Source organism: Carettochelys insculpta, chromosome 15, assembly GCF_033958435.1.
Source record: "Carettochelys insculpta isolate YL-2023 chromosome 15, ASM3395843v1, whole genome shotgun sequence".
Taxonomy (NCBI): Eukaryota; Metazoa; Chordata; order Testudines; family Carettochelyidae; genus Carettochelys; species Carettochelys insculpta.
In genome coordinates, this window is record NC_134151.1 from 14,028,711 (window position 1) to 14,047,222 (window position 18,512).

General features: G+C 38.4%; 1 protein-coding gene across 2 annotated transcripts in view; it reads right to left on the reverse strand.

The window, feature by feature from the left end:
• Positions 1–8,647: 8,647 nt before the first annotated feature.
• The window catches only part of GABRB2 (gamma-aminobutyric acid type A receptor subunit beta2), a 218,564-nt gene continuing 208,699 nt past the window's right edge, over positions 8,648–18,512 (reverse strand). Inside the window, exon 9 of one of the 2 annotated variants that reach the window (XM_075009449.1) lies at positions 8,648–9,225. In XM_075009449.1, coding sequence (XP_074865550.1) covers positions 8,878–9,225 — 348 coding nt within the window. In that variant the 3' untranslated portion in view covers positions 8,648–8,877. Of the gene's footprint in view, positions 9,228–18,512 lie in introns of both variants that reach the window. The other variant, XM_075009450.1, reaches the window with a different exon arrangement.

An 18,512-nucleotide genomic window follows, 5' to 3' on the forward strand; every position in this document is an offset into this window, starting at 1 on the left:
AATTCTGTAGTGTCTTGCTCTTCTTCCCTACCTTAATGCAAGCATATCCTCATCTTGCTGTCAAATATGTCTCTTCCCCTCTCCAAGCCTCAGTGTGTGTCCATTTCTCTATGAATTTCTTGTGGTGTCTGTCCATGTGAAGTCTAGTAAAACAGGTCACTCATCTGCCCCTTCAGAGCACTGGAATTTCAGGATCAGCTAGAGGGACTGACCAGGAGAACAATTTCAAAAGAGCCACCAGCTACTGTTTGTACTTCCTGAGAGGAATGGGATTACCCACAGTGAAGATTGGTATTTGGGTGCTGTTGTTGTCCTCATACATCATTTGTTCTCTCTTGTGCCCCTACTTTTTCATTCTGTCCTGTACAGGTCAAATTGAAGGTCAGATTATGGTCATCCTTTGTTTGTATGTATGTACGTGCAATATTGCAGAAAAGCTTTCTGTCTCATCCTCATAGAATGGCCAGAGATGACTGCTCCTTGTGAGTCCCGTCCTGGGGTGCATGTAAGTCAGTACAGCTCTGCATTGCCCTCTTTTCCTGCTGGGCCTTGAATGACACAATTTATCATGAAAATGTGGCTAGAATTGTTCTCAGGTAGTGACCTTCAACCTTTCCAGGTTACTGTACATTTCCTCAGGAGTCTGGTTTGTCTTCTGTACTCCAAGTTACTCATTTTAGAAAAGGCTACATGATTACAAAATCAGTCAAAAATACAAATGTTCTACCATGTTACCTTCTTGTTTTTACCATAGAATTACAAAATAAATCAATCAGAATATAGTGTAATTACATTTCAGTGTATAGAATACAGAGCAGTATAAAGAAGTTATTGTCAAGATGGAATTTAGTTTACACTGATTTGGTTCATGTGTGTTTATGTAGCTTGTTGTAAAAGTAGACATAAATGCTTTGATATGCTCCCTGGAAGATCTCTGCATACCTCCTGGCTGAGAACCACTGATCTAAGGGACTGGCAGGAGCCCCTGCCAGCCCTTGCCCCTACCTAGCTTCCTTTAGAGTACCTTGTGAGCTCCTTCAGCACAACTGAGGCAAATTTATACCCATGGGCTATGTCTACATGAGAAGCATTTGTCAACAGAAGTGACTGTCAGAAGAGATCTTCCAGCAAAACTTCTGTTGATAGATCACACACACACAAAAGTGGATAAGAGCAATCCTCTCTATTGACAGAGAGCGGCCACACTGCCTGGCCACCCTCTCAACAGAATGGCCAATCACAAGCTCCGCAAACAGGGCTATGTGGTGAACTTGAAGTCTTCTCTACTGATAAAAGGGACCTTGGAGTGTCTACACGACTTCTTTGTCAACAGGAATCTGTCGAGAAAGGCATTATTCCTCAATGTGGAGAAGCACAACACTGCCAGCAGATGTGCCGGGTTTTGTTGACAGCGTGTTGAAGAAGAGAATTTGCATGTAGATGCTCTGGGACTTTTTTCAACAAAAGCCCAGTTTTGTCAGAAAAAACCCTCTCGTGTACACATAGCCATGAAAAAATTATGTTCTTTTCACCCTATGTTAAAATGTTTCTCTCCTATACACTGGAGCTGTGATAGAATCCAGAAATTTTCCCAGTATCTCAGCCCTCTGCTGTTGATTCAGATTATTGTGGGTTTCAGTGAAAATGAAACCCTATTCTCAGGGAGTAAAATCGCAAACATATAAAGATAGACTTGACGTTTCATATAATATCCAACATCTGTGTGTAACATGCAGATGACTCTCAGCAGCATATAGTAATTTCCATCCAAGGACCTCCAAAAACCTCAGACTCATACATACAGACGCATAGGAAGAGACGGACAAAGGAAATCTCTGTGTGAACTCCTTATGGAGTTCCTTCCCAAGAATAACTTCGTGGACTAGGGCACATAGGCTTGTCCGCAAACCTGGTATATCCTTAAATAAATGTGGAAGGCCAGGGACTGTGTGGACTGTCCCTCTGTTTTACTCTGGCCCCTTGTCACCCTGAAATCTGCAGTAGCAATGCTCCTTCCATTGAAGCAATGCTACCAAATACTTGAGGCTGTTCCCAGGAAGAAGTCTTCTAAAAAAGATAACGCTTCTGAAGGCCGTATTCATTTTTCAGGCAGATACATAGACAGATGGTTGAGTGTGCATTTTTCAGTTCCCAGCTACTCATCCCTCTGCATAGACATTGGAACCATGAATGCTTTATAGCATCTACATGAATGATGCCACTCAAGTCACTAATGCAACTCCTCCTGTGCTGAAAAGGAAGATACACATGCCAATGTTTAGTGGGTCTCCTTAGAGATATAGATCCAGTTTTGTCAGAACCATTGACATCAGTAGGAGTACTGCTGGAACAAAGGCAGAATGAAAACCGAGGCTCTCTTGATGAGGGAAGTTAACCACTGGAACAATTTACACCAAGGGTCTTTGTGGATTCTCCATCACTGGCAATTTTTAAAACAAGCTCAGATATTTTTCTAAAAGATATGATCTCCAAATTATTTTGTGAAAGCTATAGAGCCTTTGTTACCCAAAAATAGTAAAACTAGGAGATCACGATGGTCCCATCTGTTCTTTATGAGATTTTACTGTATCTATAACATGAGTAAGATGTCTTCCCAACATTACGCAACTTCATGTATGTTCTGTTAGGTTTTCTTTATTTTTTTTTTAGTTCAAGAATTACACACTAGCCAACATTATTATTATATATTTACATGCTGAAACTGGCTGCAATAGGTTTAAATTCAAGAAAATATCTCTTATGTGCTACTCATTTACAATCATCATTTTACTACCTCATTTATCCCAGAGGTTAGCAGTCCTTTTGAGAAAGACATGAAGATCTGATGCAATGATATCCACTAGTATTTTGCATTTTCTAGCCATTGGAAAATGTGCATTATGTGCATATAAGAAAGGCTACAAGGTCATTAGTAAGGCTGATGATTACTACATTATGAAGTAAATAGTACTAAGTAAAAACAAGATTAATCAGAACTGTGCAAAGACAGTACTAACAGAACCATTTAAACACCCATGCAAATAAAAATGTGAAGGAAGTCAAATCATAGTTAGCCTGCTAGAATTACTTATGTTTCAATGACCACATGATCTTAACTCAATCCATATGATGGACCACAAACATACAGCCCGGTGAATATTGTCAAATGGCAGTAACAGTGCAAACATACAAACTGTTATCAAATTGGAATAGATGACCTCATGGCTGAAACATTTAAAAAATAGTATGAAAGTATAGCTAAGATCTCCAACATTTCATATTCACTGTCAAAGTACTTACTAAAAAAAATATCATTTGATACATATGAAAGAGTCTTGCATATACTTGCAGAGATGATCTATTTCAATTTAGAATTAATTAATGGATGTTTAAAGTGTTGTTATTTTTACAAAGTAGAATAGGGCAGTGGTTTTGATTAACATTCCATTTGCTCCTAAAAATTTTTGACAAAGTTCCTAGTGCATTTTGTTAAACTTTACCTTTGGTGTTAAGCAGTGATTTATTAGTTTTCCCTTTTTAAGCATTTTCTGAAGTGAAGATTCTTTGGCTTTGGGAGACTACGCTAGCTAATGACAGTCAAACGTTTTTATTTTAAAGTCTACCAATACATATCATACGAGAGAGACAGATTTCAGGAACAGATACAGTAGGCGGACTTTCTGTACTGAAATCATTATGGGCTAGTTTCTCCTTTACACTAATATCCCTTTAATTAACTCACCAGAATTTTGTAAAAGGGTCTTAGAGTAAATGAGAATTAGCTCCTACCATCTTAATGTCAATCTGAGTACTGAGTGCTGAACTACAATCTTCTGATGCTTTAATTTTTAACCATACAAAAATAACCTGATATGCAAGCAGTAGTTGCAATGACTATTTTACACTATTTTCCTTGATTTTTTATAATAAAACTTTTATCTCCCGTCCAAATCTGTTTATGCAAAAGGGTGTTTAAATTACTCTGCTAGAGCACTGCAGTTATTGTACTTAGTAAAAAAAAGTCACTAAACAATTACTGTATCTATTGACTGCTCATTTACAGCTTATTTATTTACAGAATTTTAGGACATGTTAACCTAAACCATAAATAGAACCAGCTTTTTGCCTTACCATAAAGTACAAATTAGAAGTTAAAAATGTTTTAAGAAATCTGATAATATTTACATAAGTTCAGCTTAAGTCATGGTTGCTCACATGAGTCCTATATACACATAGCAAAATGTTTATGATCACTACTGTTTTAATATTGTACCCTGGCCATCCCCCACCTTAGGTTATTTTTCTATAAATAGTTCATATTTTCTTTGTCTCCATAGGACTTCTTCTTATTGAAAAGTTACTAGTGGACAGTGGTATTTCTGAAAAAAAGAGAAGAAATAGGCAAGCAATGTGAAGACTAGTCTAATTTCAGGTGTGAGGAATACAGTACTATCATAAATGTCAAACTGTGCAATGCTTCTTAAGAATTATATGCATTGATCTGCTGATATAGAAATGCCCAGTTACCCTGTATAGTAAGATTTTTAATACATTAATTTGCTTTCTCAAAAAATTATTCACACACTGGTTGATGATAGAAACAAAATTGTTATTAGCTTATTCCTTTAATACACCAACATATGAATATGTGTATTTATACCATGTGTATATAAACACATATGAATATATATCGACATATATAAATATGTGTCTATATACAGATATACTTGGATAATGTTTAAGATTTATTTACTTCCCTTATGTTAAGTACTGTGTCCGTTGTGGAATTGGGACACAGTTCAATATTTATAGCAAGAGTTACTTGACCTTCAATTTGAATGCATACTTTGCCTAAAATAAACAGGATTTCTTCCCTACACATAAGCCCCACCCCCACTCTATGCATTGTGCTTTAGTACCCGACACATATTATGTTCTTTGTTTTAGAGTGTAAAACCTCTCTGCAGTATTCTGTAACATATTATTATTATTATTAATGACTCTGGTTCTCCCACCCACCAGGAATGATAAAGGAAATAATCAGAATGACATTGCTTGAATCTTTCTTCCTTGTCATTAAACCGCAATAGGATAGAAACGTAACATTCCTTATGCAAACACAGAAATATGTTGCATGAGTTTTCAGTTCTGAAAATGCATATCATACTTACTAGCAGTCATATACAGTTTATATTTACATATTGATCTCAAAGATAGCATTAATTAAAACTGTGCCATATTAGAGTTATAATTTGCCCATGAATTTCTCAAATATGAAAACACCTTACTTGCTGGCTGTTCTGTATCATGAAGTCAACAAATGTATTTCTAATTATATTACAAGCATTATCTAAAGTATAACTTTAATGTTGTAGCTAGTGGATCTAACAACATTGAACAAAAGGGGAAAGGTTGGAAGAATTCTTTTTAGGTAGGTACTAAGGTAAAAGCTAGACTGGTTAGCCTATTTTACTCCGAATATAAAGCACAGCGGTTGTACACTGGCGTAGTTTATCACTTTTGGCACAAGTGTCCTAAGAAAAGGACATAATGACATACACTCACTTGGCTCTCACTCTTCTTTGACAGGATTTTCTCAGTTCTCCTCCCCGACACCACCCCAACCTCCCAGCCTATTCCCCTCACAGTGTACCTTTAGTACAAAGGGATACCAATCAGTATTTGAAAATGTCTTCCAAAAGATTTTGTACATGACATTAGTAGCCAGAAAAGAAATTAAAGTGCACCTTCCACCTATTGCTACATCCTTTCCTGTGACACCTGAGTAGGAAGCAGACATTTTATCTTACCTGACAAATAGGAACATTAGAGAGTCTTATGGCTTGTACTGTAACATCAAATAAATTAATGTGCAGGTGGTCCTACTTCGGGCAGATGGCTGGATCTGAGGTCTCTTCCAGACCTAGGATTCTATGATTAATTAGGATCTGATCTCCACAGTTTTGACTACCTCTGACATGCTTAACTAGAGCAGAGAGTAAACATACCCTTTATTAGGTTTTATATTTGAAGTGTATCTACCATGTGTGCACTGTGCTTCCTGTATCTAAACTATGCTTCTGAGAAAGGCCCTTAGTGCATTGAATGACAACTCTGAGACAAGACTGGGTTATCACAAAGGGTACTGCATGTAAAAAACAGACTTCTAAGACTGCCACCAATTCATGATGTGGATCCTTTCCTGAGAAGTTAGGATGAGTTTGCATGCATGATTCACAAGCAAAACAAAAAACAAACAAAACTTCAAATGCAGCTAAAAAAGCACATGGTTCTGATATGTGAAATGAATTAAAGAGCTCCCATATGTGAATGCCAGGGAAGGGCTAATAACATGGTCAAAAACTTGATTCTGCATGTAGTTTAGGTTTGACCAAAGAGGCGGTCGCTAGTACCAACCATTCCCCTAAGAAGAAAGTTGTTTGTGCTCAGTACATTTAATGTTGAGGTTCTTTACACAATAATTTTCATGTTATTTTTCACAATTTCTGAAGCAGAAGCTAATGGTGATGTGGAAAATAAGTAAATGATGCAGTAAACTTGGCTTATCCTCTCTCAAAGGCTATGTCTACTCCTCAGCTATCTGCCAACAGTAGTTTCTGTCATAAGATATCTTCTGACAAAACTTCTGTCAACAGATTGTGGCCAGACACAAAAGTGGAAAGCTATGTGGATCCACTCTGTTGAAAGAGAGCAGACAGTGTGCCCGGCCACTCTCAACAGAACGGTTGACCAGAAGCACAGCAGACCTCTTTGATAGTTGGCCCCCCCCAGAGTATCCACACTGACTTTCTGCCAAGAGAGTCTATTAAGAAAGGTGTTCTGCCTCATGGAGGAACTGCACAATGCTGTTGATGGAAGTGCCATGTTCTGTCGATTTGCTGTCAACAGAATGCATTTGTAATGTGGCCGCTCCATGAGGTTTGTCGAACAAAGGCCAGTTTTGTTGACAAAACTCTCAAATGTAGATGTAGCCAAAGTGCTTTTCCTCCAATTATTTGGCTTCCCTAAGCCCCTCCCTCAGAAATTTGCATGAGATACTACTTTTTTAAAAAAGAAAGAAAAAGCATCTATTTTAATAAAAAATGTTAAGGAATCATTCTTAAAAGGACTAGAAATTGAATCCTTAGATAGGGAAAATACAGCTGTATATTTGCCTGTAATATAGCAGGAATATTATTGTTCACTGCATGATGGAATTTGTATGTCTTTAAGACATCTGTATGTAGCTGAGAGGTAACATGGATACAATAGAGTGTGGCTAGTCCTATCATAACTATTTTCTTTTGAACAGCAGAGTGAATGCTTCTGCAGAAATCATTAGTAATTTTTATCATGATCATCAATTTTTATTTTCCAGTAAATGAGCATATTATCTACCTTGCCTCACCCTTTTGAAATATTTCCCTTATAAAATGAAATTACACTGAAGGAAAGACAGAAGAAAAAGTCTTGTATTTTCTAAGCAAAATTGAATTTTGTCAGTTTTGGTTAGTTTTTCACCCAATAAATTATTTTGTTAGTCTTTAAAGTGTTACATGTCTGATGTTTGTTTTGTTAAGTTTTTAAAGAAAGCCATTAGAGCTTCTGAACCAAGAAATCACATAATAGAATGCCTACCAAATCATCCCCTTTAAAATATCTTATTATAAAAAAAATAAAATAAAATCCAATGCTGGGCACTGTCTCTTCTGGAGAAAATGTCCTATTTGTAAATTTTCTATTAAAGTTATGAAACAGGAACCTTCTGAAATCTAAACCCTTCAAGCAGCAAAGATTAATTCTGATAACTGTCTGCTCTCTCAATAATTCTTTTTAGATTGATTGTTAGATGCTAAATATAAAAGTGATTTTCAGGTGTAAAGTATGAAAGCCTACAAACCTGCTCAATTCCATATGAACATTTTGGACTATATAGGTACTATGACTAACAACATTAATTTGTAAAATATAATTTTAAGCCTTCCTTTTTGAGGGGAGGGGGCTGCATTCTTGAATGGTTGCCACTTGTCCCCTTTTTTCTATCCTAAAAGACTCGGGTATAAGTGGTTCCCATTAGCCACATGTAAATTTACTACTTGGTCAAGCAACATTTGACACTTTGGACAAATGACTTCATCTCCAAGAAACTGAGCATATCAACATGTCTACCCAGTTAGACAATGATACCTTGGTCCATCTCTAAATCTGATTTCCATATTCCCCACAGATCAAAACCACAATGGATTGTGACCATGACTTTGAAATACAAAACAAAATTAGTATTACTTGCTTAAGTTTCTGTGCAAACTCCTGAGCTGCTCATATCATCAGTCAAAGGATAACAATGATTACCTGACTACTGCTCAGAAAACTCTGACCATCACCATCATGAAGGTGGGATGATAGGCACTACTTATCAGGTTTACACATTTAGAAGATAAGTGTATATGTTTCATACACATGATCACATCTTAGTACACTCTTTAATCAAGTTTAGATGTCTGTGAACTGGAGGTGCATTTTCACAAAGAAGTGACACATGCTGCTATTAAAACTCAAACCTGTCTCCCAAATTTCCCTTTTGTATAGTTTAACTTTTTGAACTCATAAGTGCTGAAAAATGTTTGACTGGAATTCTGCCTTCTTTCTTCATACACACCCACATTTTTAGAAGGGGCATCACATTTACACATCTAAGAATGTGTTTCTGACTTAGCAGAAGCATCCCAAACATTATAAAACAGACCGCAGAGTGGGCCAGCAACTAAGGTGTTTTAAAGTAACTTTTGTCCTGAATAGAATTTTGTAAGTCCCACTTTTGGCCGTACAACTAATTTGAGGAGAAATCCAGTTCTTGCTTTCCGCGTGGCTTTGTTTTTAGTTCACATAGTAAAGCCAATAAACAATATTGAAGAAGGAAAAAACAACAGGGAAGAATATGCGTGACCATCGATCTATGGCATTTACATCAGTCAAGTCAGGGATGGTAATTTTCAGTTGAGAGGCACGTCTTCGTAGCCTACTTTTCTTTTGTGCCACATGTCGCTCCAGGGCATTGCGACCAAAGCTGTGTCTGGGCAAACCAGCTTTCCGGTACTGGATGCTTGAAGTATCATAGGCCAGCATAGTGCTTCTAGGGTCCCCAAGCCCCATAACAGCTTCAGAGGCAGCCATCTCATTTTTAATCTCAAGTGTGCTCAACAAAATGTTTTCATGTGGATCCATCTGTAAGATAATAAGAAGACAACCTTAGCATGGGGGACACAGAAGCCTAATCAGTTATAAACTGAGCCCGCATTGACTATATTTGGACCTATCAATACCAAGCCACTGGATGCCTAGCCACCAAAAACTTCTACTTCTGTCCTTTAAGTGCAACCATTACTGCATTTATTGTCAATCCTCTGTAAATGATAAGAGTAATAAGGCCTGCCTTTTACACCTAAACAGATTAGATTTTGAGAGCAAAGGCAATACACTCTTATGGCCCAGAATCAGGGGCCACATCCTAATCTCACGTCTAGCTCAAGCCTCCATACACCTTGAAAAAAATATACTGTTGAACTTATGCACACATATCTGGGATTAATTTGTGCTAGGGTCTTTTTGTTTTGTTTTTTACTTCCATGAAATGCAGCCTCTGCTTTGTCAAAACCTGCACCTGCACAACATGTGAGTTCAGCATTGCTATACAAGAATGCTAGAATATGCCTATGAGAATAAAGTAAACATGATTCCCTCCCCATTATATTCAGCAGTTTGGTAAGCAGATCATATGTGAAACCAGTAAATTCAAAAACAACCAGTGGCTACTGGGAGAGAAAATTCTGATAAGCTATGGCTACACTAGAAGCATCTGTCAACAGATGTTTCTGTCAGAGTAGATTTTCCAACAAAACATCTGTTAACAGAGTGCAGCCATACACTAAAGCAGATCAAAAGAGTGATTCGCTCTGTCAACAGATTGGCCGGACTGCCTGGCTGTTCTCTTGACAAAACAGCCAACTGGAAGCACAGCAGACAGGACTGCCCAGTGTCCTGGAAGCCCTGTCTGTCAACAGAAGGCCCCTTCCCCCACAACCTGAGCATCCACACAGCTTTTTTGCTGACAGAAATCTGTTGACAAAGGTGCTCACCAGCTATGGTTACACTACAGCACTCTGCCAACAGAAGTCACTACCTGAAGAAATTTCCTGACAAAACTTCGGTTGACAGAGCGTGGCAAAATTCAAAAGCCAATCGGGAGAGTGCTCCACTCTGCTGACAGAGCAGCTGAGCTGCCCAGCTTCTCTCTTGACAAAAACAGGCACCCACAAACACAGCAGACAAGGCTGCCCATGGTTGTGGATGCCGTCTGTTAAGAGAAGCCACCCTCCACCACCCAGAGTGTCCACACAGTTTTTTTGTCGATAGAATCTGTCGACAGCAGTGTTATGCCTCATGGCTTTGAGGCAGAAAGCTGCTGGCAAAAATACTGCATTTTGTCCACAAACTGTCAACAAAACACATTTTGTGTGTGCATGTTCCACCAGTTTTGTCAACAAAATGGGGGGTTCTTTTGCCAAAACTTGCTAGTCTGACCATAGCCCCCATCTGGGAAAGGCAGAAGATTGTCAGTGGGAAGTGCCGAGTTTTGTTGACAGAATTCTATGATTCTATATTAGGTTACTGAAATACCTGTGTAACCCTTCAAGAACTCAATGCTGCTGAAGGCTGGGAGGAATGTCTCTCCCAGTGATCATTTGCATTGAGTTCCTCCTGGCACATTCCTTATACTTTTCAGTTTCCCAGTAATTTTTCATGTAGTTATTACAGGAAATATTTTAAATTATGGAATTAATGAAGTTAACTAATGGAAAATATTAGACAACTATTTAGGATAACTGTCAAGTTAAAAGACCTTTTCAAAGTTTCTTTTTCCAAGTTGTCTATTCCTCATATGAATATCTGACCTGACTGAAGTCAATGGGTGATGAGACCCAGTATTTCACCCAAAAGGTTTTACAAGGGTCTACCTTAGGAAATACATTGATTTAAACAAATTTAGCCACAGCTGAATTTCTTTGAGATTGAACTGGGTTTTCTCTCTGGCTCACATTGGTATCAGCCAACCAGGTGTTCTTTAAAGAATATTATAAGATATATTTTGTATGAAAATACAAATACAGAAAGAGTTTTATTATAGTCAAAAAGACCTGCAACTAGATGTGCTACAGTAAACAGCTAAGAACTTTTCTCCACGTTAAGTTCTCTTTGCACTGCATCTTCTAAGGCCTGCTGTTGACACATCATTAAGATCACTGAAATGTTAGCATGCACATAGGAAATATGGCAGCACAGCAAGCTGCTACATATGCCAGATACATCAGACATCAGATAGTGGATCAGTATCACTACACGAAAAGGAAGTAGTATTTTGCTTTAGTTCCTTAATTCATTTAAAATTCTACACTACACTCAAGGGACAGGTGTCTTCTTCTGCACATATTACATTTGTCTAAAAACATGAAAGCTGGAGAAGAGGTTTTGCAAAAACCTTGACAACTTTTCTGAAGAAAAATAGAAGTAACCCAGAATACAGTAAATTAGTGTTGGGCAAACTCCAAGTGGTTCAACATCCCACAAGAATAATATCTTTCACAGTATTTCAGATTTTTCACTTCCAATCCAGGAAGCACAGAGAGATGTGAAAATAAAAAAAAAAAATGAGAAAGTTAACCTAACTTTTGAACATCATAAAAGGTTCATTTTAAGATTAGAGCGAGGATTGTCATTTGAACCTACCAGGTTCGCCCAGCCCTAAACACAATGCACTTTTGTTACTAAATTGATGTTTGAGATAGAATGAATGAATCATGTCTATTGTATGCGGCGCCTTTCATCCATCAGGATCCCAAAGCGCTTAACCAACTTTAGAGAGAAGAATTGCTTCACAAGCCAGTGAAATGTAGTCACCTGTCAGGTGAAATGTGGTGACTGTCTGTCTGTCAGTGCAGAACAACACACTTTATTTTAATACAGGAAATGAAAAATGCTGTAGCCAATTGAAACTATGGGGTGGGTGGGTGATGGTGGGAAGGTCAAATAAGCAGAACATAATTACAATTAAGCTAGGAGGCTTGGGGTTGCAGTGCTTACTCTTACAAAAAGTGGCATGGGATCTTTAAGGACCATACATGGTCAGGATCTTAATTTTAAGTTTCCAGGGATAAAAACATTAAAAAAAAAACAATGAAAGATACCTTTGTTGAATACATTTCTGGACAATGATATGTGCCAATTATTCTTCTGTCCTGTAAGTTAATAAAATCAAGACCAGTTTCCTTAGAGATAAGGTAGCTATTATCTTTCAGTAAAATTAATGCACTATAGGGTATTAATAGGCTATGCATTTTCAATTAAAGGCACAGGGCACTCTCAGCCAACAACCAGTGTAAGTGTATTCTGGCTTTTGAGGTGCTATTACTGCCTTGGCCCTGCCACCACAGGTAACAAATTAGCGATGTACATTTATTCTTTCCGACTGGTCATCCTGACCCTGGAAGATATGATGATATGAAAAGAATCATAGGAATTATTTTGGGAGAAGTGGCCATACAAGTGGTTTCAAAGGTGGTAGGAGAAGATTAAAAATATTTTGGTGCTGAATGATTGTTCAACCATACAACAGGGTTCCTTATGGTGAACAACAGAGCTCATAATGGAGAAATTCTTGGGGTGAGGGGGAGGGACAAGGGAGGTTGGGAAAATGATGAAATATGTAGTAAGAACTATAGAAATAAAAGGTGAATTCAGAAGAGGACAAATAGTGGCTGGAGCACAACACACATGTAACAGTTTTGATCACCAGTCTAATAAGGCAGATGGCAAAATAAATGGCACAAATGTAATTCACAGTAGGTCTATAATCTGAGAGAAATGACCTTGGAGCCCTATAAAAGGGTTGCTGGTCATTTCTGGTGGCCTCCCAAACAAAGAAGAGTGTTTACATATTACCATTTTACATTCTTCCAGCTATACAGAAATTCCAAAATGATGGCTATCTAAAGGCATTCCTGTTACACTTATTAATTATCCAGTGTACAAGATCTTAAATTTCCAACTTCTGCATTCATTCTACTGTGTAGACACATTTAGGAAGATTCACTTCTATAAACAATCACTCCTCTTAGAGGCTGGTAGGGAATCAGTATCTTGGTTTTGCAGCGTTATCACTTGCTGCGTCCAACATTTAAAAACCACTTCCTATTGCACAATAACCTCTTACGCTTAGGGTGATAAGGGTTACTACACTGATTTGAAAGATGTGCAGATGAGTTGTTCAAGGTCAGAAAGCTGAAGTTTTTGGTAGGACCAGGCAGAATCTAGCATTGTGCTTTTGAGACCCTTCCCTGTGGACCTAGACAGAGGTCTCTATGTTTTATTTGCAACAAATTTATTATGCCAAAAGATCATACACTTGACTGTATTAATGTTTTGTTTGGCATAGTTGTGTCTTCTGTAACAAAATGTGAAGTAGAAATATGAAATGCATAAGAATTAAGAGAGGTAGGTTGTTAATTTAGGGTCACTGTTGGATGATAGGCTCTTAGAGGATGTAAGCAGACTGATGTGCCTTAAATGAGCAGAAACTGTGTGCACGCTGTTTGTACATGAATTAAAGATGGCATTGTAAGGATCACAACCACAGACAGAAAACCCCACATGGCTGATGTGACCTTTATTCTGGTGTCATCTGAAATATCACTACGGACTGTAGAGATCAGTCACCTTCTGATCACTTCTTTAAAAGGCCACGGGCTAAGACTGGAACTTTTTCAAATTGCATTCATATCCAACTCCTTGACAATGCGACTGGGGCAGAGGTTTTACTCTTTTTTTTAATTTTAGTTTTCAGGTGTTACTCTGTGATGTGTGAATGGCAAATTTAAGATGAAAGATGTGGGGTCAATACTGGTCTTTTCTGGTTAGCATGCTTTTATTATCACTGTCCATTTGTATGACAGATGTCGTAATCTGATTCAGAAAGAAGGACAGCTTCAGGCTCAGCATCAAGAATAACTCCCACTACAGTTTTTGCAGTGGTATAAGCAAACCTGAAACAAAACACTCGTCTTCCTGAAGTGGAAAAAAAGTGTTTTATTTGAAAATTTAGCAGTTAGAGTATTGTCAGTGCTGAGTGACCCCAAAGGCACAGGGCAAAGGGGCATGTGTTATATAGCAGATATTAAATTGAACTTGTAGGCCCCTGAAAGTGATGTAATTGAATACTGTATGGTTCAGTTCTACTAACTGAGTGTGTGCTTGTTTTAAAACTGAGCTTGATTTTTGCAGCTCTTCATGTTTTGAGGCCAGATTTTTCTGTCCTTAGTCATGTTGAATAGATTCTTACTCTACAAGAAGCCTCAAATAGTTCAACAACACTGAACATGGGCTAAAGCTTTCTTCAGTGTGAATAAAGATGGCAGAATATAACCTTATATGTTAAGAGGTGTTTGGCTTACCCCTTCTTTACTATACAGTCTCTACACTTTTCACCTGCCCTTGCCATTCCACATTCTTCCTCACTAGTCTCCCATCAAATAGTTATTTTATGTTAATACTTAGGGCATGAGCCTGACCACCCCCCTCCACCATCCCAGACTATTTGATGTTCTGGTGGTGAAGAGAGGCTGGAAGTCTGGCACAGACAGAAATTTGTCTTGGAAAGGGGTAGCCCGAGGTAGTAAGACAGTAGTATACTCTGCTCTACACCATTTAAATCATACTGTTCTCTCCGGGCCAGCTCACATTTGAGATTCTCCATGTGCAAGTGGACATGGAGCCTTGCCATTCTACTCTCCAAAACCTCCCCACCTATCTACTTGTCAGGGAGAGTATTGCATACACATCCCCTGCTTTCCCCTCTTCCCTCACATCCAGAAGACTGATGGTCTGGTGAGGCCCATCATGGCTGCCCAGAGATGTGCATGCCAGTGTTATATCTCGTATTTCCCAGCCAGACTATGATGGCTGTGATTTGCTCAGGTGGTGATACAATTCCTCTTTGCCTCTCTAAGCTCCACAGCTGGCCTAAAGGGCAACATTTCTGCTGTAACTGGAAAAAAAGATGTCGTTCCACCTGAGTATTGCATTATGCATTTCAACATTTCCAGAATGTATTTCTCCTATCCAACATCCTAGCAGAACATTGTCACTCCTTTGATGATTCTACTCAACTGTCACTTGATACTGGGTAAGAGTGATATACTGTAACTATCAGTCACTCTGACTTTTAGATGCCTTATATAACAGAGACTACTGACAAAAGAATCATTCATTGTTTTAAAAACACACAGTCTATTAATTTTAGAATTTGTTTGTCCACATAAAATACTTTTTCTAAAGGCTAGCACTGTCAGTTCAGATTAAAAAAAAACCTTCTGGCTCAAAGAATCAGCTTTAACAGTATTCTAAAATGTTTCATGGTATATGAAAATAGGGTTGGTGTTAAACTTTAAAGGGGGGAAATCACTGTATTAATGCTCACATTAAGATAAAATGGGACCTTAAGTACTGTATAGAATGTGTTTTTCTGTGCATTAGGCCATCACATGCTGCATGTATACAATCTATGTCAGTCAAAACATACCTAAGCTTCAAGCTTTTTGGATGATCGAGATGGGCTTCAAATATAAATAAATGGTATAAATTGAGAATAGGGTGACCATGTAGGAAATGTGAAAACTGGGACAGATGGTGGGGGGTTAATAGGTGCCTATATAAGAAAAAGCTGCAAATATCAGGACTGTCCCTATAAAAAACTGAATATATAGCCAACCTAATGGTAAAATAGCACCGTTGATGATGCATCAAAATTGTAGAGAAGTATTTTAAAAATTGAAGAACTAAAATGATTATTTTGAGCTGAACTAGCAAAATTTCAATTTTAAATAAGTAGGGTTCTCCAACAGAATTTTACAGTTTTTGGTTGAAACAATGTGGCTTAATGTACAATGGACCACCAACACTGTTGAATGGAACCATGTTAGACTGTTCGACATGTTAATAAACAAACACACTGTGGTGGCAAAGAAAAATTAATATTTTAATTTAGACAATGACTAAGTGCAGTATGAGCAAAATCTATTTAAACAACAGAGAAGACAATAATACCAGATACTGATATAAAAAATGACTGAATATGCCTATATGGGGCTGACTTCAAGGACATATACACTGCACCTGTCAGCATCAGACAGAGCCTTGGTGACAAAGAAGTACTTCCTGGAAGTTAAGGAAAAACAGTGGTTTTATTTCAGTGCTCCTTTGAGAGAGCTGGCTTCAGCTTTCTGTTAAACAAGAGTTTCCCTGTGGATCCTGTAGCAGAAATACTCTTTGCTAATATATCCCCCCTACTGTATTGTTCATACCACCCTTCTTCACATTGCTAGACTTGAAGTTTGAAGTGACATTTTCCCACTCTGCTGCCAAAAGGTACTCCACAGTCTTTCCAACATCATCCTCCCCCGGCATAATATCCACTGGCCAGACCTTTCAACATTAGTATACAGAAGAAAAGGGCATAGAATAGTCTTGCAATTAGCTCAGCAAATTTATTGTCATCTTTACTGTGCCATCCATAACACCCATTAAATCATCAGGTTGCAATAAAGAGATTTTGTTAATTTATCAAGAACTAGAAATAATACTACCATTTAAATTTACAATGTTTGTTATATTTGCAGAGAAACCACTAGAAGTGGTAATCTGAGTCAAGCGGATGGGTTTCAAATAAGAATGACTATGGGGAAAACAATGACAGCTCCAAAAGACATAATGATGGAAGCGCATCATAGCAAGTCATAGCCTGCCTGGATAAAATCAGTACTAAAAGAAGCTATAATGGAAACAGGAAGTCAAGAGGTATCCCATCACAATGACATGGGAGACGTAAGAGAATCAGAGACCATAGAACATACTCCTTACTGATGGACCTATACGCTACACTGAGGATAAGATAAATCCAAAATCAAATTTCTGCTAAGCAGTCAGGAAATCAGTATGAGTGATGGAAGATGGAAGAATTAATGCATTTAGTAAGCCTAATTAACGAAAAGATTAGATTACTATGTTCAACAGTGTAAGGATAATTCCACAATTTAAAAAAGAGACCGAAAATAGCAAAAGTTTACTTGAAGAATCTGCAAGTATAATGGCAAGCAGACCTATGCCCTGGAATTCTGGAGGATATATGTGTACTGAAATAGTAATCATCAGCTAGTAGCAGAACAAACTTTGGAGACATAAAGAGATCCCAGAAAATGGAAGAGTGTTCACCTGGTATCATTTTTGTTTCCATCCTTAAAACTTCACAACCTTCCTTTGCAAAGTAATAAAGCTGATAGAGAACAAAAATACAATCCTCTAGAAGCAAAATCATTGTGGAGCTAAACGTGTGTTAAGAGCAAATCCTGCCAGACCAAAGTCATACTTTATTCTGACACAATTAGTAGATGAAGGAATTCAGTGAACAATGCAATAGGATTTTAGAAAAATACTTGATACAGCATCACAGAAGAGGGGAGACAAAACAAAATGTCTTGTACAGAAATATAATTAAAATGGTCCAAAAACTGGCTATTTAACTGTATACGGAAAGTAATGGTTATTGGGAGTCCACCTAGTTGGGGAGAGTTTTTCAGTGTGGTCCGGAGATCAGAATTTGGTCACATTTTGTTTAATGTACTTATAAAAGACCTGGAAGACAAAGTAGAGAATATGCTACATAAGATTCTACAAAATGTACTAGCCCTGGTCTACCTGCAGGGCTCTGAGGCTGGCATGTCAGGGGAAGTGGTGGGGTTTTTTATGTGGTTTTATTTTGTTTTTTGCTATTCAGTCAGGGACCAGCCAGTGAGGTTTTCTTGTTTTTGTTTTTGCCTCTCACTTGTGAGGCCAACAACAAAGGACATAGGACTACCTGAATTCTGAGAGAGAAAGAAGCAAAAGACATTTAGCATGAGCAGAGTATGAAGTCTAACTGAAAATATTGTATTTGACCACACTGTCCTGAGCAGTGGATACTGTAGGCAGTAGAGGCTGTGCCTCTCTGAACAGTGTGGAACGGCTCCACCTACAGTACACCTCAAGGCTCCTTCCAGCAGTTTTCAGAGCTCTGCCCTGGCCAGATGGCTGGCCTGTATCCTGCAGAGGCTCAGGGCAGCTGGCACTGGGACCATGTTATCTGCCTGCTGCTCCAGGGCTGGGGTCACTGCAGGCCATATGGTACACTGGAGCTGGGGATGGCGCATCTGTGCTGCCTAGTGCTGCAGCTACTGCAGGGGTGCTCTGGGCTCCTGAAGGGGAGGGGAGGCAGAAGAGATAGGGGAGGGGTGGGACTTTGGGCACAAGGGGCAGAGCCAGGGGCTAGCCTTCCCCAATGGGCAAGCTGCTATGCACACTCTCATATGGAAAAGCCCATAGGAAGTCCTGGATGAGGGATGGTGAGTTCAGTCAAATGTCACAAACTG